We start from the raw sequence: 19,184 nt of genomic DNA on the forward strand, positions 1-19,184 counted from the left end.
GTGGAAAAAAAAAATCCCCCCTCCCCCCCCTCTCACGGGCCCGATTTTCGGCTGAATGACTGTGTGAAATGTGTGTGCTTAGTGACTGAAGGGGAGGGACTGAAGCCGGGGAAGCCTCTGTTTGAGCTGTCATTTGATCGTGGCCACGCTGCCTCCGAGTGGAAAAAAAAAATCCCCCCTCCCCCCCCTCTCACGGGCCCGATTTTCGGCTGAATGACTGTGTGAAATGTGTGTGCTTAGTGACTGAAGGGGAGGGACTGAAGCCGGGGAAGCCTCTAAACTGAAAGAGGCTCGCTGGTGCGTTTATCCCCGCTCGCTCGGAGAAAAAAAAATGGCGAACAGTTCGCCGGAAGTTTGGAGGACAGGCTCAGGAGGAGGGACTTTGAAGAAACCGCAACAATGTTAACGCACAGGTCTTTTTCGCTAGTGTTGCAGATTGGTTGCAGGACTGTATCGCTTTCCGGAGGGTGAATCCACTTTTGGGGATTTCCCTGAAAGCGCTACAAGGAAGCGCTTTTTGCAGATTGGTTTCAGATGTGTGGCAGATTGTCGACGACGTTGTGCAAAACAGCAAATCAGTAGCGTTTTCAATTGGCAACCATTGTGCTATTTTGAAGGCGTGCAAAAAGCCTCTCAATCGTTGTTCTTTTAGAGGACTTTCAGAGACGGATTAATGCGGTTTCCCTCCCTTCACTCCATCCCTGTCAGTACCCACCACTTGGCCCTTCCCACCACTTCTTGTTAACATTAGCTAATATTTATCATATCAGAACCTCTTTCTCCAAGTCTTCCTGTTTATCTACAGCCTGGATCTCAAGAAATGATGAACTTCTATGCAGATTGAATCACTTTGGACTCTACTTTGGACTACATCGTATTTACTTCCCTTTATTTGCTTTTATTATTTGCACACTCTAAATGCTGATGTAAGCTGTAGGAATACTGCCCGTTCTGGTCCGGATCCAGGGTCAAGCCCAACCCTTCTGACCGAGGTGCGCATGTGATGGAGGAGGGAAGAGGCAAAGGTTAAAGGGACAGAGGAGAGACTGAGCAGTCTTAGACAGCAAGGTGAGCAGGGGAGAGCGGGTTTACCTGTGAGGGGGGGGTTATCAGCAAATTAAGATTTCCAAATCGCCAGAAAAGAAGCCCTCCTGGCCTGCTTCTGCCTCTTAATATGTAAAAATCAGCAGAAGAAAGTTTGCTTAATAGCAGCTTCCTGACTGTAGCAAATAAAGCTTCACCTTCTTGGATGGGGAGAGGGGATGAACGCCAGGTAGATTCAGGTGGGTAGCCATATTGATCTGGAGCAGGAGAACAAAGCCAGTTTGGTGTAGTGGTTAGGAGTGCGGACTTCTAATCTGGCATCCCGGGTTCGATTCTGCACTCCCCCACATGCAGCCAGCTGGGTGACCTTGGGCTTGTCACAGCACTGATAAAACTGTTCTGACCGAGCAGTGATATCAGGGCTCTTTCAGCCTCACCCACCTCAGGGGGTCTGTTGTGGGGAGAGAAATGGGACGGCGACTGTAAGCCACTTTGAGCTTCCTTCGGGTAGGGAAAAGCGGCATATAAGAACCAACTCTTTCTCTTCTTCCTCTTCTTGTAAACCAGTGGTATTACACACCAGGTAGAAATGATTAGAACAGACAACGTAACGCATAGTGTCTGAGGATCAAATTGTTCTGGAGGCAAATCTAAGGAATGCAGCTGGGTGACGTTGGGCTAGTCACAGTTCTTTTAGAGCTGTTCTTGTAAAAATCAGTTCTCCCTGAGCTCTCTCACAGGGCTTCTGTTCTGGGGAAAGGAAGGAAAGGGTGTTTGTAAGCAGCTCTGGATAGTGAAAAGCGAGCACACTCCCCCCCCCCAACTAGCTCTTCTCTTGCTCTGAATTTGATAGATACCAGGTGCCCATTGCTTATGACACAACAGCGTTCTTGTGTTTTGCACAAATCATCCAGCGATGCCCAGAGGCCATCTGGCACTTACCTCAAGGGTTTCAAGGGATGTTTACAGAGGTCAGGAAGTTTCTGAGCTGAAAGGGTATATTTGAGCCTCAGTGAGTTTGTGCTCTGGGTAATACACCTTATTTTGGGTGAAAAATCCCAGTTTAAAGAGGCAACCTGGTAAACTTCTCTCTCTGTTCTCTGTAGTTTGCAATGTCGTCAGAAGACTATTTCGCCTACAAGGGGATCCTTTTCCCCACACAGGGGATCAACGAGGAAACCCTCAGCTATGTAGAAAACGACTTCCAAGTCCGGGACGATGATATATTTAATGTCGTTTACCCCAAATCAGGTAAGGTGGATGAAAATGGGTGGAAGGGGAGCCGTGCAAGATGCGGACACAAAGAAAAAGAGGGCAGAGTTTAAACTATTCAAAGGCGCAGAGGACCAGTTGCTTAAAGAATAAATGGCTTTATGGCGAAGAGGAAAAGAATTGTAAAGAGAGAGGAGAGAAACAGTCCTAACTGTCTAACTGTTGTTCTTCATCTGAAGGCACACAGGGAAGAAGGTTGCTCAGGCCTCCAACTGAATCCATCAGGGCTCTGAAAGGTATTAGGAAGTTCCCGATCTAATTATGCCAGGTACAGATCTCCTCTGCAGCTCCTGCAGGATATTTTTCATATGGTGTTCAATCATGCACACTACAGATCTTGCATACTCCAGCAGAAGACAGGTCAACAAAAATCAGTGGCGGTGACATGGGGGGAGAAGATGATATTCCTTAGGCCTGATAGCTACTCCTGAACTTGTCATGAGACAAATCCGGATTTTGTTCCCTCTTCCAAGGCTGGATAAAGAGGATTTTTTAAAAAAAACATAGAAACCTGAGAAGAAGAGTTGTGTTTTATACTCCACTTTTCTCTACTGCAGTGGTTCTCAGCCTTTGGAGATCGAACAACACTTTCACAGGGGTCGCGGCAGGGCAAGCAGCTTGGCCCGGGGGGGGGGTGCCATCTACACAACAGGCTTGCGGGGTAGATTGAGAGAGATTGAGAGAGAGCGTTCCTCTGTCTGGAGCAGCGGAAAAGAGCAAGATCGGCATGGTGGGACAAGAGGCAGAACTGAACTGAGAAACCCTGGAAAAAAAACAATTTATATACAATCGAGAACAATGGATCTTCATGCCATTGGTCAGTTTCTGTTTAATTTCTATGAAAGAACCCTTGCATCATTTTATGGTTGGGACTCCCCACAGCATGAGGAACAGTATTAAAGGGTCGCGGCAGTAGGAAGGTTGAGAACCACTGTTCTACTGGAAGGGATCATCAACATGAACAAGTAAATGACCGGAGAAATGTCTCTGATAGAATTTGGATTTGCCTCAAGAAATTCAGTGATGTCTCAGTGACTCCCAGCAGAGACACGAGTCACTGTGCTGTAGTGGTTATAATTTGAGGCCAGGATTTAGGAGACCCGGGTTCTAATCCCACACTCTGCTCTGGAAGCTTCTTAGGTGACATTGGGCCTCTCGCTCTCTCAGCCCTAAGCTGCCTCATAGGGTTGTTGTGTAGAGGAGGGAAGAATGATACAACCTTTGAGTCCCCTTAGGGGAGAAAAGTGAGGCAAATCATAAAAGAGCCTGTGTGGAATGCCTTGGCCATCTGAAAGTGAGTTACCACCTGTGAATAGTGTTTGTTTGTTTGTTTAATTTATTTCTTTAGATTAGATTTCTAGGCTGCCCCTCTCCTAAAAGGCCTCGGGGTGGCTCACAACATAGAAATAATTTTACAATAAAAACATTAAAAACTTCACATTTCAATTTAAAACACCGCAATTGCCTTGACATATAAACTATCACCCACACTAGATGTTAAATTGATAATTAGAATAATTAACCCGGTTATGATGGTGGGAGGGCTGTTTCAGATTATAAGGCCTACTCCCCACACGTTGGATAATGCACTTTCAATGCACTTTAGAAGGAGATTATCCTGTTCCGCACAGGAAAAGCCAGCTGCCAAAGCACTGTGAAAGTGCATTATCCAAGGTGTGGAAAATGGGCCAGCCCTGGCCTCATCCGAATGCTTGGTGGAAGAGTGCTGTCTTGTAGGCCCTTCGAAACTTTGGAATCTCCGAAAGGGCCTAGATCTCTGATGGGAACTCATTCCACCAGGCTGGAGACACAGCCAAAAAGGCCCTACCTCTGGTCAAGGCCAGACGCATTTCTCTGGGCCAAGGACAACCAACACGTTGGTATTTGCAAAGCAAAGGGGCTATAGGGGAGAGACAGTCCCTCAGATACGCAGATTCCAGGCCACATAAAACCTCATTCCTGGAGAATCTTGGCAAACTGTGTTTTGTCACCAGTTTCCCAGCAACGAAATACATTTGTGGCTCTTTGACTGGGGAGACGGGTGTAAGTCTGGGGGCATCATGCCACTGAGGGTGTTAGAGTAGCCAGTTGTTTGGGGGGGGGGGGGAAACATTTCAGTTCTTGTGATCCTATTGCTGATTAGTTTGGCACTCATTGTAGATGAAAAGAGTACTTTGCAAAACAAACAGGGCCGGGGAAGGGGGAGGCAGAAGAGGTTATACAAGTAGCAGCAAGTTCAGTCACCTTGCCTGGCTGAGTTTGCAAGCTAACCAAGAGCTCAAGCCCCTGTCAAATGTCAAAGAATCTTTATTTTGACTTCCCTGACCCAGGTAGCCCAGGGTAGCTTGATCTAATCAGATCTCAGAACCTAAGTAGGGTCAGCCCTGGCTAGTAGTTGGATGGGAGACCTCCAAGGACTGTGAGGTGGAGAGAAGCAATGATAGACCACCTCTCTCGCCTTGAAAACCCTATAGCAGGGGTAGTCAAACTGCGGCCCTCCAGATGTCCATGGACTACAATTCCCAGGAGCCCCTGCCAGCGAATGCTGGCAGGGGCTCCTGGGAATTGTAGTCCATGGACATCTGGAGGGCCGCAGTTTGACTACCCCTGCCCTACAGGGTCACCATGAGTCAGCTGTGACTGGGCGACACTTTCATCTTGGACAGTTGCAGAAAAAAATTCGGTGTCCAGCAGCACCTTTAAGGCCAACAAAGATTTATTCGAGGCGTGAGCTTTCGAGTGCAAGCCCTCTTCCTCAGATTACTTGCAGAAAAGTTAGATCAATTGCTTTTTCATAGAGGCAAAGAGACTGGCCTTCTTATCTTGCTGTATCAGATGTCACTCACATGGGCATGCTAATTGATTTATTTGAGCGCATGTCCCTGATCTTAGATTTAGTTACGGCACCGGTCTGTGATCTAGGTAATAACCATCTGATGGTGACAGAATAGATTTAGAGACAGATAAGACTGAAAATATCCAATTCTGTGACAAGCAAATCAGATTTCTCTGGATAGAAGTCTCGGAAGAAAACTAAATGTGGTGTCTTCATGGATAACGGGGGAATTTTTGATGAACCTTAACAGCAGCAAAACAAATACATTTTCACGTCTGTATTTCTGTCTTCGATAAAAGAGAATAACTCCTCATAAAAGATAAAAAGTTTCTACAAATTCTCTGGTTCCATTTCAAAGAACCGAACTCACCTCCTTACTCTTTTGTAAAGTACTATCTGAATTCAAGGTCGAGAATATCCCTTTAATAGATAAATCCTGGAGAGGTGTGGCCATAAACAGTTTTGCACAGACAAAGCCATTAAAATTGTTTAGTTCAGATCCTCTAATTGGGTGCAGGAGAGAATCTCATGAGAAGGCAACCTCCACCCCCCCCCCCTTAGCAACAGAGATTAGGAATGGGGTTTTTCCGCCATGTTGGGAGTATTTTAAAGTTTTAATGGGTGTTTTAATGGGGTTTTTCTTATACATTGTGACTCACCACGAGCCATTTAGGGAGTGCCGGCAAATTAATCTAAATACAACAACAACAACAACTATTGAACTCTCTCTTAGGTACCAATTGGATGTCGGAGATCTTGGGCTTAATCCGAAATGACGGGGACCCCAGTTTGGTACGCAACGTGCCGGTGTTTGAGCGGAGCCCCTGGATAGAGACTGATCAAGGCCTGGAGACGGCCTTGAAGAATCCTCCGCCCAGGCAGATCTCCAGCCATCTTCCAATCCAGCTTTTCCCCAAGTCCTTTCTCTGCTCCAAGGCCAAGGTAAGAAAGGGGGAAGCTCACATGGGCATGGCTGCCCACACAGATTGTGCATACCGTGCTTCTCAACAGTGGTGAATCTACCACCAGTGGAGGCCATTATAACCTTATCAACGGGTCTCCCGGACACCACTCCATTTTACTGCAGCCCTCGGCTTGATTTGATTCTCTTGTATAAATAAATGGGCTTTGAAAGGGGAGAAGGGGAAAGGGGAAGGGAAGGAGAAGCCCCCCCCCCCAGCTTACCTGATCATCATTGTCCTCGGCGCCAGGGAGCTGGGTGATGGTCCAGGAAGGCTTCTTGCTGCGCCAGCAATGGGGTGAAAGGCCTTCCTGGACCCAGGGCCCCGGAGATGGCGCTCCCGGCAGGGCGTGGCTGCGGAGAGAAGGCCTCGAACCCAAGGCCCCGGACCCAGGGAGTGTGCTCCCCGCAGGGTGCACCGGCGGAGAGCTCCCCCCAGGCCCGGGAAGGGCTCAAAAGGCCTTCTCGGGGCCAGGGGCAGCAGCGAGGCCCCTCCTCAACAGGCACGCCGCAAAAGGCCTTCCCGTACCCTGGGGCAGTGCGGGTGGGAGCTGTCCAGGCGGGCCAATCAGGGTGCGGCCAGCTTAGCCCTATTCCAACTCGGACAGCCGGACTCGCTCCACCCCAGGGCCAGTTTCCCTTTTATAAAGGGGAACCCAGTGGATAAGATAATTAATGTATAAGCACTTCGGAAGAACAAGTTTGGAAAAGCAGCTTAATGGTAGCCCAGTTACTCCGCTATTAAATGTTATGCCCTGCAGGTGATCTACACTGTGCGCAATCCCAGGGATGTGTTGGTCTCACACTACTATTTCTCGAAGATGCTCAAAGTGTGGAAGGAGTTTGGGACCCTGGAAGAGCTGCTGCAGGAGTTCCTGAGTGGGAATGGTATGGGAACTGGCAGATTAGACCCGTCCTCTAGCCGAATTTCAACAGATGCACACCCATTTGGACCTCACCCTTGGGCCAGAAATGCAAGCCCTCATGGCGCCAGAGTTACCATCGTCCCAGTAGAACCTGGTGTTCTTCTGGAATTACAACTCACTCCAGACTACAGTCGTTTGTTCCCCTGGAGGGGAGGGCAGCTTAGAGGGGCAGTTGTTATGGGATCACATCCCTGCTGAGGTCACTGCTCTCCCCAACTTGTGTCCTTTCCATGTTCCTCACCCAAATCTCTAGGAATCTCCCCAGTCATAGATGACGGCCCTCTGTGATGCCTAATTGCCAGCAGACTCTAAAAAGCATCAAGAGCCCAGTGATGCCTTAAAGATTAACAAAAGGTGTGACTTTCATGAGTCACTGAAGAAGAAGAGAAGAAGAGTTGGGTCTTATATGCCGTTTTTCTCTACCCGAAGGAGTCTCAAAGCGGCTTACAGCGACTGCCTTCCCTTTCCTCTCCCCACAACAGACACCCTGTGAGGTGGGTGAGGCTGAGAGAGCCCTGATATTACTGAAGAAGAAGAAGAGTTGGTTCCTCCCTCCCTTTTCTTTTCCTAAAAATAATCTTCCCTTGTTGTCAATGCAGAGGATTCTTGTGTCACTAAAGTAGGATAATCCCTGTGAAATAGGATATGTACTATTATGGCTTCCATGGAAGAAACGTAGGACAGAAATATGTAGATAAAATGACAATGTTCTCAGAACCGTGACAAACCTACAAATCTGTGAGGTGCTACTGGACTCCTGTCCTTTTCTATTTAGAATCATAGAATCACAGAATCATAGAGTTGGAAGGGGCCATACAGGCCATCTAGTCCAACCCCCTGCTCAACGCAGGATCAGCCCTAAGGATCCTAAAGCACCCAAGAAAAGTGTGTATCCAACCTTTGCTTGAAGACTGCCAGTATTTACACGGCTGCCCATCTTGATCTAGCAGACTTCTGTGCATTGTTGATTGTCAACACTCCACAAAGAATACCTGGGAACTGTAGATGTGTCAGGGTTCTGAGAATGTTCCACTATGTTATTTACATCAAGAGGCAGCAGGGTGTAGGGTGGTAGGAGCGGCAGCCGGATTTGATTCCCCACTCCTCCTTCGCATGCAGCCCGCTGGGTGACCTTGGGTGACCTTGGGCCAGACACTGTACACTCAGAGCTCTTCCAGCCCCACCCACCTCACAGGGTGCATGTTGTGGGGACAGGAAGGGAAGGTGATTGTAAGCTGCTTTGAGACTCTTTCTAGCAGTGAAAAGCGGGATATAAAACCAAGTCTTCTTCCATGGAAGCCATAATCGTGTCTGCCTTATTTTACATGGCTCATCTTCTTTTATTTGCATTGACAAGAGATTATTTTTAGAAAAAGAAAAGTGAGGTAGGGCAGGGTAGATGTTTACAATATTCAGTGTAGAAGTGGCTAGAGGGAATCTTCTCTCTCTCTCATCATTCTAGTATGTGGAGGTACCCAATGAAGTTGAGGGGCAGGAGCTCAGTGGTAGAGCATCTGCTTGGCTTGCAGAAGGTCTCAGGTTCAGTTCCCAGCACCTGCTCTTGAGAGGATCTGGCAGAAGGGATGTGAAAGGCCTCTGCCCTGAGGTCCTGCTGCCAATTTTGAGTGGACCCTGTTGATGTTAAGTTTCACACAGTATAAACGAGCTTCGTGTCTTGATGACCAGTGGATTCAGGACTGACAAAAGAAAGTACTTATTCACACAGCTCCTGATGAGTGAGTAGGATTCTCAGAGTAGAATTCTCTACTTTTGTATATCTCAGTCATGTCACCCCTCAGTTTGTTTAAGCTGAGAAATCCCAGATGTTTTGGGTTTTTGAGTAGCTTGTTTCTGAACTTCCCCCAGCTCTTCAGGTCCATTTTTGAGCTATCTCCACTTCCCATTTCCAGTGCCTTCTGGTTCTTGGTTTGATCACGTGAAGGGCTGGCTACAAATGAAGGACAGAGACAACGTCTTCGTTATGACCTATGAAGAGCTGCAGCAGGTATGGCTCCAAGTTACCTCAGCTTATGGGTTCCAATTTTTCAAAACAACTAGTTTTGTGAGATGGGTGCCTTGGGCTGTTCCGGAATCTCTCCCACGAGGTTTTCTTCTCTTTTTCAAAAGGTCCTATGTGAGCATCATGCTCCTTATCAGGTCCAGATGGGCATTGTGAAGAAATTATTCCCTCATGGCCACAAATCTAGGATTATGTGCCTCAGGAATTCTAGCAAAATTGGCGGCAGACAGATGGCTCAAGCTGAGACTCCACTGTCTTTGATGGAACAAGGGTCTGATTCTATGATCACCTGACCTCTTCCCTTTGTCCTTCCCAGGACCTACGAGGCAGCGTTAAGAGGATCTGCCACTTCCTAGGAAAGGAGCTCAACGACCCGCAAATTGACTCTGTGGTGGAAAATGCCTCTTTCCAGAAGATGAAGGACAACAAGATGTCTAATCTCACCATGATCGAAGAGGCCTACATGGACCACAAGAAGGGGAAATTCATGAGAAAAGGTACAAGTAGAACGGAAAGGATCTTTAGGGTTTGTTTGTTTACTTTTGCTTCAGGGCATGATTTATACATTCCAGCAGTCTTTCTCAGCCAGGGTTTTGTCAAACTTTGTGGTTTCTTGATACCCCTGGAAAGGTTTCCTGACTGGGTGGGAGTTAAGCCATTTTTATATATATTTAAATATTTGCTCAACATTTATTGTGATATGACCATATATGATCATGCCGACCCGCCCTCCCCTCCCAAAATGGCCACTGTTGGGCCTTGAGGGGATGGGAAGGGGAGGGGCTTTAGGTGGGCGTGTCCACAGCTCTGCTTCCCAGCCATCTCCTGCACACTCACGCCACTTCTGGGGTTTCCCAAAGCCCAAAGAATGTTCCAGAGGGATCTCAACCATTAAAAAGTTGAGAAAGGATGCATTATTTATTTATTTTATTTATTTATAATTTAATTTATATCCCGCCTCTCTTGGCTAAGTCGTCTCGAGGTTGGTTTGGGGGTCCCCCAGCTTTCATGCAGCTGTCAGAGGGGAGCTGCAGTTCTCCATTGATTAACACATGGAAGTCAGCCCCACACGATGTGATGGCAGCCATAGACATTTCCAAAAGGGGATTGGTAAACATATGGAGCAGAAGACCACCAGTGGCTATTAGCCACAAGAGGGATTATTCTTTCTGGTGTAATAATGCTCTGTATTCTTGGTGTTTGGGGAGGGGGGCCGTTGGAGGGCTTGTGGAGTTCTGCCCCCACTGGGGGACCTCCTGGGGCACCTGAGTTTTGGCCACCATGTGATTCACAATGTTGGACTGAATGTTGAACCTTGCCGTCTAGTTAGCTAAGTCGCTCCTGCCAAGTTTAATTCAGCTGTAATCACTTCCTCCTTTATCGGGGGCTGGACTAGATGACCCTGGAGATCCCTTCCAACTCTATGATTCTATGGCAAAGTGCTTGAAGTTACTCATGTAGGATAGAGGGCGTGTTTATCGGGTAAGAATCCATTATTCAATATGGACCAAAGCGGGTGAGCGGGTATGGAAGAGCTGCTGGCTCAAACTCTGTTTACTTCTCCCTCCCCCCTTCCCAAAACATTTGTGCATTTTCTCAGCAGAGACAGGACTCATTCTGCATGATCCTGAGCAGTGGTTCTCAACCTTCCCAATGTCGCGACCCTTTAATACCGTTCCTCATGTTGTGGTGACCCCCAATCATAAATTTATACAAGTGTTCTTTCACAGAAATTAAACTGAAACTGACCTATGGCGTGAAGATCCATTGTTCATGATTGTATATAAATTGATTTTTTTCTGGGGTTTCTCAGTTCCGTTCTGCCTCTTGTCCCACCGTTCCAATCTCACTCTTTTCCGCTGCTCCAGACAGACGAACATTCTATCTCGATCTACCTCACAAGGCTGTTGTGTGGATAGCGCCCCCCCAGCCAAGCTGCTTGCCTTGCCGCGACCCCTGTGAAAGGGTCATTCAACCCCCAAAGGGGTCCCGACCCCAAGACTGAGAACCACTGATCTTGAGGAAATGGAAGGCAGAAAGCACCAATACATGGAACAAAACGACCCTGAATCATAGGATGTAGGAGATACGGCAAAATACTGCTGCCTGCTGTAAGCCATAGGGACAGGAGATTTTTATGAATCTAAACAGTAAATTAAAACAGAGGCACATTAAAAACACTCTACTCTTTTACTATTGCCATGTGGCAAGATTACAGCATAACCCCTCCCAAGGTCAAAAGGAGAGAGACGTGCCACCCACAGACTGATGGCCCTGAACCCCCGTGACCCAGACAACTTCCCACAATGATTCCGTGCACAAGAGACAAGATGAAACCCAAAACATCAAGGGCAGAGCAGCCATCTTCTGGCATCCCCAGCAAATTCAAGCCCTCTGACAAAAACTGAAAAAAAAACGCAGAATTGAACTACAAAATCCTGACCAGCTAAGCAGCATAAGAGAGATACCAATTTGCAAAGATGTCCAAGAGCATCTGTTGATCCCATCCCATCTCAAGTTAGCCAGGCCATAAGCAGATCGGAAGTCACTTTGAGGAAGCCTGAAGTAATGTGCTCTGTTTCTGAAATCCTGGAGTAGAGCAGCCCCCCTGGAGTAGAGCAGTCGCAAAACTGCTTCCATTGACGCTGCAAGAACATTCCCTTTCCTCCAAGGAGGTGTTTACTGTCCAGCTGTCTACTTGTGAAGTTCTCTTGGGAGGATTTGTGCTGGTGGGGAGGTTCTGAAGGGAAGGGAAATGCTCCATCTTACAGAAGCTCCTTCCATCTTCTGAAAACTGATAGAGATGGTCGATCCCCCAGTGTGGATTCCTTGACGGGAAGTAACGTGTGACATGGCACTGGAAGCCCTTTCCACACAGTGATCATTGACATGTTTCCCTCCCAGTGTGAACTCCTTGGTGGGCACCAAGGCCGGAGCTCTGGCTGAAACTCTTTCCGCACTACAAGCATGAATATGGTTTCTTTGATGCCAAGCGAGATTTAAGCTGTCACGGAAGTTCTTCCCGCATTCAGAACATTGATACCGTTTCTTCTCTGTACAGATCCTTTGGTGTCTAACAAGAGTTGATCGGTCATTGAAATTCTTTCCACACGTAGAGCACTGATAGGGTTTCTCCCCAGTGTGGATTCTTCGATGGGAAGCAAGACTTATGCTGTGTCTGAAGCACTTCCCACACTCTGGGCATTGAAATGGTTTCTCCCCTGTATGGATTCTTTGATGCGAAACAAGACCTGATCTGTCATTGAAGCTCTTTCCACATTCGGAACATGGATAGAGTTTCTCCCCTGTGTGGATTCTTTCATGAGAAACAAGGTTTGAGCTCCTACCAAAGTTCTTTCCGCACACCGAGCATTGATAAGGTTTCTCCCCAGTGTGGATTCTTCGATGGGAAGCAAGACTTGTGCTATGTCTGAAGCTCTTTCCACACTCTGGGCACTGATACGGTTTCTCCCCTGTATGGATTCTTTGATGTGAAACAAGGTGTGACTTCTGACTGAAGCTCTTTCTACATTCTGAGCATTGGTAGGGTTTCTCCCCTGTGTGGATTCTTTGATGGGCAACAAGGTGAAAGCTCTTGGGAAAGCATTTCCCACACTCTGAGCATTTGTGTGGTTTTTCATCTGTGCGCAATCTTCTGCGTAGAAAGAGCCCATGGCTCTGTTTCGCCTCCTGTCTTATGGCTTGATGAACATGAATGCTTGATTTTACTGCCGAGATGTTTTCATAGACAGGCAATTTATTCTCCTTTCTTCCCATGTAAATTTCTTTGGGGATTCCATGGATATGGGAACCTTCAGAAGGAATGGAGTTCTTTCTCCCCCCAGTTTTCCCTTCATACTCACTTCCACCTCGCTGGCTCTCCCTCTCTGTTGGAATAAGGAGGAAACCAAATGAGGGAGAAATTTAACATCCCATCACCAACCAAACCAATTGCAATGTTGGTGTGCTTTTTCACAAACCCGCTTTACGCTTCGTAACCCATAGTTGCTTCTGTCTGAGTCCTAAATGCCTAGCTGCCTGAGGACTCCAGCATCATTAAAACGATTTTCTGGTTGCTCCAGAAAGTAAGCAATCCCCCTCCCCTTTGTGTATCTTAACCAGCCACAGAATTTCTTTTAGGGATCACTTGACATCTCCTGTTCTAACCCTCTGTCCCATTTTCAAGGCAAAAGTTTCAGTGCTGGGCTGTGTTTAGTGTAAGAGCAAGAAAGACTTTTGATGCGAATACTTTCCTTTTCCCTCCACACACTCCTTGATCTCCCTGGCAATGTTGTTTGTCGTAATATCTACAGATAAACTGGAAAGTACAGGTACTTGGGTACATTCTTAGAGAGGAATAATGATTTTGCTGGTTATTCCTACACTCATAGAGAATGTGTACCTCCTACCTGGGAATGAGACCACGACTGTTTGTAATGGTTTTAGGAATATCTCATTCTTATCACTCGAGTTTTAGTTATGCCATCATGTGTAGCTCCAGCACAAATAGGTAGACATAAATTTTATAGGGGACCAAAGAATGCCCAAGAAATATGGGCACACTCCACCTGTCCTCCACGACAGTGGTCCCCAACCCGTGGGCCGCGCATGCATGCATGCGCCATGCGCGGCCGAAAGCACGCATGCGCGGCACTTTTGCGCACATGTGCATGCGCGAAAGTGCCACGCATGCACGATTTCGGCCGTGCATGGCGCGTGCGCACATGCGCAGCCCGGAGTGCATGCGCAATGCGTGGGCGCAGGTGCGCATTCATGGCTTGCGCAGGGGGGCAGTTGCCCTGCTGGTCCCCAGCCTCAAAAAGGTTGGGGACCACTGCTCCACGACATCCCTGCAGTGCCCCAACAACAGCGGGAATTGCAGCCTTCCACACTGCCAGAGAAAAAAGCGAGGAGGGAGCCGTACCGAGAGAGGCCAGGATCCCGCAGTTGTCCGCCGTGACTTCCCTGTGCAGATTCTTTTGGCCCACATCGAGCACAGCCCACTCCTCCTCCGAAAAGTACACAGCCACGTCCTCAAAAGTCACCACACCCTGAAAAAAAAAGAAGAAAACGGTTTCTCGTTGCACACATTGAATAGAGAACTGATTGGAGAAGGGAGGCCAAGCAGTGAAAAGATCCCCTTTCACGAGCTCCAAAGTTTCTTCCGTGCTGTTCACAGCCTTCCTGGGGAGAAGGTTGGACAGAAGCAAGGGAAAGACTCTGTCATTTGCAGAGAGTTGTGCAAGAGACAGGTGCGTTGGGGGGGGGGGGAATCCAAGACTTCCTCCCAAAGGATCCTTTCCCTACCTCATCTGGTTGCTCAGAGGATGCTTCTGCTCCACCATGAAGAGGGGGAGGCCCAGAGCAAGCAGGCTGTGTCCTTCCCCTACCTGTGACGGAGAGAAGAGAGGTGAATGACTGGAAGATACCTGTGCTGCTGCAGATGGCCTGGCTGAACTGCTGGGGCTGGGTCTCAGCTTCAGAGGAGACTGCTCTGTTTTCCCCAATCCTACTTTCACTGACATCAGGGTCACGCGGCTTCCCTCCCAGCATGACATCCTCCCTCTCTCCACTGTGATATTTCCGCAAGTTATTTATTCTAAACATACTGGCTGTTATTTCTGCAGTCTTCCGAAATGCTCCAAAGCACCTCGACTTTTCTGTTTCTAGACTAAAATGAGAAATAAGAACAAGCGGATAAAACCAGGGAAACACTGATGCTAAACCAACAGGGACTGATTAAATGACATCTGCAGAGATCACAATCAGAAGGCAGGAAAGCCACGTTTGCTAACTTAAGGTCAGCCCCTCCGTTGATTTTCAAAACAGAGTGAGTTTCACAGAGAGAGGGAGATACATGGTAGAAAATTATCTGAAGTTCCAGGGGCAAGGATAAGAAGTATGATGAAAACTGATTCCTGATGGCTTATCTTAAGGGGTTTTATTGTGGCCATTTTACGTTGTTACCTGCCATGAGCCACTGTGTGGGAGTGGCGGGCCATAAAATCAATCAATAATTTCCAGCCCTTCTACATTCCCAGTTGCCAAGGAGAGCTACCTGAACTGTCATGGCCACCTGCAGGCAGCACAGCCGCACTCCAGAGAAAAATTTGTAACAGGATCCCTTTGTCCTTACCCAGTGGTGGAGCACCTCCGTCACCCTCCCATGGAATTGCCCCTAAGGGTGACCTCACCCCAGGCTCTGATGGATCCTTTGGAGCCTCGAGTACGTCAGCAACTCCCTTGGACAGATCCTGAAAAAGCACACAAGGAGGAGAGAAAAGGATGAGAAATATAGATCGTTGTTCAAAGAGGGATCAGAAGAAGACCTTTTTTGGCTGATGTCCAGAGAAAGTTGGGCACAGTGGCCTTAGGACAGTCACTTTGGAGGTTCCCTGGTGACACACACACACACACTCACTCACCTGCCCGGCCTGCTTCTGGGCCTGCGCCTGGCTCAGGAGGAAGCCTTCGGCCAGGGCCACCGCCTGGGAACTGGTCTCCGGCCGGCATTCCCCCACCCAGCTCTGCATCTCCGGGGGCAGGACGGCCAGGAACTGCTCCAGGATCACCAGGTCCAGCATCTGCTGCTTGCTGCGCCTCTCCGGCTTCAGCCACCGGCGGCAAAGATGGTGGAGTCGGCTGCAAGCCTCTCGGGGGCCCTCGGCCTCCGGGTAGCGAAAGCGCCTGAAGCACTGGCGCTCTGGATCCGGGCTGGATGTGTCTTCCCTGGGGATCTCCCAGAATGCCTCGCTCCTCACAGCCTGGAGAGGAGGCAGTCCTCCTCCCGGTCCAGGGACAGACAATCCCTGTCCTTCCATCTCACCCAGCTGATGGAGCTCCTTGCTTCTTCTCTCGAAGGCCTGTTGGGGGGGCTCCTCAGTCCTGCAAAGACAGCCAGGCCTTTCGTGAGCATATTGGGACCCCCCCCCCAGGCAGGAGAGCACAGAGGCTCCTTTCCACCCTCACAAACTCTTGTCTGTCAATTCCTCTGCCCCCCTTTTAGAAACACCCAAGGAAGAGGCCCCCGCCCCATTCCCAGACAACAAACCCCAGAAGAACAGTGTGGGAATTATCCCGTTTTCTCATCAGTTTTTCATCTTTCGACATTTTAACACAGAGGCTGGAGAGCCCTCTGACGGAGAGGCTGATTCTGGGAAGGCTGAAGGGGGTGGCAGGTGACAGTGGATGAGCGAGAGGGTTGTGAGTATCCTGCATGGTGCGGGGGGTTGGACTAGATGACCCAGGAGGTCCCGTCCAACTCTATAATTCTACTGCACACCAACTGCATTACATGACGAGCTTCAGGAATTGTGGGAGAGGAAGGTTTCCCCCCCCCACACACACACACACACTTCCACACATAATGGTATAATACTCTCTGTCACATCTTTCCTTTCTCCGCTATGTTTTAAACCAGGGCTAGTCAACCTGTGGTCCTCCAGATGTCCATGGACTACAATCCCCATGAGCCCCTGCCAGCGTTCGCTGGCAGGGGCTCATGGGAATTGCAGTCCACGGACATCTGGAGGACCACAGGTTGACTTGACCTGTGGCTTTTCCCCAGCTCTTCTGGGGCATCTTTCCACATAGGGATGCAAACCAAAAGCGCTCCAGATTGCAAAGGGGAACTGACTTGGGCCTTGTTTACAAGGGATGTTTACAAGGGATCCCCGGGGATCAGGGAACTGTCACCTGTGCCTGTCCTCACTTTGCAGGACTCTTTAAACCTCCTCTGGGGCTCTTTGTAGTGGGCTCTGGTCTCTCCCCTCGGGAAGGGCCTGGGGTCACCTGCAAAGCTCCTCGTGGCTGTCGCCTGGGGGCAGAGGCCAGTTCCCCCAAGGAGAAACTCCGCGGACAAGGCCCAAGTCAGTTCCCCTTTGCAATCTGGAGCGCTTTTGGTTCGCGTGTGGCCGGCTTTGGCGCAGGGTGCTTCAGGCCTGGCTTCTCACCAGGGACCCTTTGCAGAGCGGAGACCCCCAAGAGGGGAGGTGGTGGTCGGGGGGGGGGGGCTCTGCATCTGTGGCCGGACGAGGGCCCAGGGAGCCGTGCATGGCGGATAAGGACTGGGACCGCAGGAGCCTCCGATCTCCCTCCTTCCCCTGCAAAGCGGAGCCTTCTCCCTCCTTCCCCCGCGTGCTCCTGCCCCTGGCCGCCCCCGCCGCCCCCCCCCCAGCCCGGGCTGCCCGCGATCCTCCAGCCTCCGAGGCGCCCCACTCACCCGCGCTGCCCGGGAGGGACGGAGGGAAGGCGGCGACTGGAAGGGACTTCCTCGCCTCCCTCCCTCCCTCTCCCTCCCCGTCGCCTCTCTAGGAATCCGGATTGCCTCCCTGCGCCGGATTGCGCCTCGCAGACCAGAGAGCCGCGCTGCATCCCCCGGGAGAGGGGTGGGGGTGAACCCGCCTCCCCTTTCCAGGATAAGCGCCGCTGGGATCCTTGCTGGGTGCCCCCAGATGCCCTCTGTTCACTTCACTGTTGTTGTCGGTCCTCTTTTTATTTTAAAGAAACGATGAACATGTTTCCTTTTGTAGGCGGGGCCAGTTTGGCCCTGCGCCCCCCCCCCCAGGAGAGGGGAAAACCCCGGGGGGGGGCGGAGATTTGAAATGAGATTTGTTCTTGGGATCAGTGGTTAGAAGCAGTCGGTCTGGAAAGATGTCCTCTTCAAGGCCCTGCACCAACACATCTTACATAGAATCGGAATCATAGAGTTGGAAAGGACCTCCAGGGTCATCTAGTCCAACCCCCTGCACCAGGCAGGACACTCCCAACCCTCTCGCTCATCCACTGTCACCTGCTACCCCCTTGAGCCTTCCCAGAATCAGCCTCTCCGTCAGATGGCTCTCCAGCCTCTGTTTAAAAATCTCCAAAGATGGAGAACACACCACCTCCCGAGGAAGCCTGTTCCACTGAGAAGCTACTCTCACTGTCAGGAACTTCTTCCAGATGTTTAGACGGAATTTATTTTGAATTAATTCCATCCCATTGGATCTGGTCAGTTTGTCCGGGGCAATGTATATGTAGGTACATGGGATTTATTGTGAATGGATTACCTTCAAAAAGGCTAACTTGCTAGAGCCCAGGTAAGAGAGAGGAGGAGGAGAAGGAGGAGGAGAGAGAACTTATATAGGATGAAAAGGAAGGCAAGCAAGGGCCAATGAGAGAAGTCAGCCAGCTGCCAAATGTACCAGAGAGAGAGATGCAGACTCTGAGTGGGTGGTTCCAGTTTGTGGTGGTAGGGCCTCATGCGAGGACCATGGCACATTAGCAACAGCATCTCCCAATTAAAAAAATATATTTCCTTGAGTCCCTGGCATTGCACACTGCCATCTCTGAGAGGCCTCCTCAGAACTTCCTGCAAGATGCTGCTGTTTCTAAAGTGGTACGGTCCTTGCTGGAGGCTATACCAACGCAGGGTTCTTGTACATTCCCTTGGTGGTAACTGGCTGCTCTTGTGTCGTTCCAGGAATCTCTGGGGATTGGAAGAACCACTTGACTGTGGCACAAAGTGAACTCTTTGACCGTGTTTATCAGGAGAACATGCAGGGTGTGAACATGACCTTCCCATGGGACTGAAGAATCCCAGAGTGTTCTGCATCCTCACAGGACAGACATGTCAACTGGTCCGGTTCCCTTCTACCGAGAAACCAGGCCCTGACCTTAACAATTTGGTTAAGAAACAATGGCATCTTTTGCATTGCCTTAAATATCACCTTGCGTCACTTGATTTGAGCATGTTTTTTTTTCGTGTTCAGACAAATTTTTAAACATCAGTTGAAGGCAAACTGAATCAATGTTTTATGCATACGTTATGTGATTTTATGTTTTATTGATCCTATGTTGTTCCCTGTCCTGAGCATCTAGGAAGGGCAGGCTATACAAATATTTATTTTTAAAAACCCCATCCAAAAAATGACACAGCCCCCTGAAAAGATGGAACTGCTGAGGAGAAATCTGAATGGATACCACTAGATCCCGATCATCAGAAACAAATGCAACCTCAAACTGGGCTCTCTGCTTCCCCTCCAAGAATAATCAGATAAATTATCGGAGCCCTTGCTCCCATCTTAGACTTGTAACTACTATGTGGGTTTGTATAATTTATAATTTTATCCCAATAAATAGATG

The 19,184-nt window shown here is 49.1% G+C and overlaps 2 protein-coding genes across 3 annotated transcripts; one reads left to right on the forward strand and one right to left on the reverse strand.

Moving 5' to 3' along the window:
* Positions 1–916: 916 nt before the first annotated feature.
* On the forward strand, positions 917–18,783 carry LOC143834388 (sulfotransferase 2B1-like). 2 transcript variants are annotated; one of them, XM_077331201.1, is made up of 7 exons: positions 917–1,068; positions 2,151–2,295; positions 5,886–6,094; positions 6,875–7,001; positions 8,950–9,044; positions 9,376–9,556; positions 18,523–18,783. In XM_077331201.1, exons 2-7 carry the CDS (start codon positions 2,157–2,159, stop codon positions 18,630–18,632), a joined length of 861 nt encoding a protein of 286 aa, XP_077187316.1. In that variant the 5' UTR covers positions 917–1,068; positions 2,151–2,156; the 3' UTR covers positions 18,633–18,783. The 2 variants fall into 2 exon arrangements, with proteins under 2 accessions (XP_077187316.1, XP_077187317.1); XM_077331202.1 differs by lacking the exon at positions 917–1,068 and adding an exon at positions 1,137–1,283.
* LOC143834248 (uncharacterized) lies at positions 11,231–17,695 on the reverse strand. The gene is made up of 6 exons (XM_077330906.1): positions 17,281–17,695; positions 15,485–15,944; positions 15,196–15,313; positions 14,367–14,449; positions 13,984–14,110; positions 11,231–12,946 (listed from the first exon to the last, which is right to left on the reverse strand). The coding sequence occupies exons 1-6, from the start codon at positions 17,430–17,432 to the stop codon at positions 11,754–11,756; spliced, it is 2,133 nt and encodes a 710-aa protein (XP_077187021.1). The 5' UTR covers positions 17,433–17,695; the 3' UTR covers positions 11,231–11,753.
* Positions 18,784–19,184: the final 401 nt, after the last annotated feature.

Source organism: Paroedura picta, chromosome 3, assembly GCF_049243985.1.
Source record: "Paroedura picta isolate Pp20150507F chromosome 3, Ppicta_v3.0, whole genome shotgun sequence".
Taxonomy (NCBI): Eukaryota; Metazoa; Chordata; class Lepidosauria; order Squamata; family Gekkonidae; genus Paroedura; species Paroedura picta.

What these genes read in the sequence shown, in the direction of transcription:
- LOC143834388 (XM_077331201.1), top strand. Translation starts at nt 2,157, where the DNA reads ATGTCGTCAGAAGACTATTTCGCCTACAAGGGGATCCTTTTCCCCACA. An exon ending in GGAGTTCCTGAGTGGGAATG is followed by an intron (nt 7,002 to 8,949) that starts GTATGGGAACTG and finishes TCCCATTTCCAG; the next exon opens with TGCCTTCTGGTTCTTGGTTT. An exon ending in CCTATGAAGAGCTGCAGCAG is followed by an intron (nt 9,045 to 9,375) that starts GTATGGCTCCAA and finishes TGTCCTTCCCAG; the next exon opens with GACCTACGAGGCAGCGTTAA.
- LOC143834248 (XM_077330906.1), bottom strand. Translation starts at nt 17,432, where the DNA reads ATGCAGCGCGGCTCTCTGGTCTGCGAGGCGCAATCCGGCGCAGGGAGG. An exon ending in CCCAGAAGCAGGCCGGGCAG is followed by an intron (nt 15,314 to 15,484) that starts GTGAGTGAGTGT and finishes GTGCTTTTTCAG; the next exon opens with GATCTGTCCAAGGGAGTTGC. An exon ending in CGGGATCCTGGCCTCTCTCG is followed by an intron (nt 12,947 to 13,983) that starts GTACGGCTCCCT and finishes TTATTCCAACAG; the next exon opens with AGAGGGAGAGCCAGCGAGGT.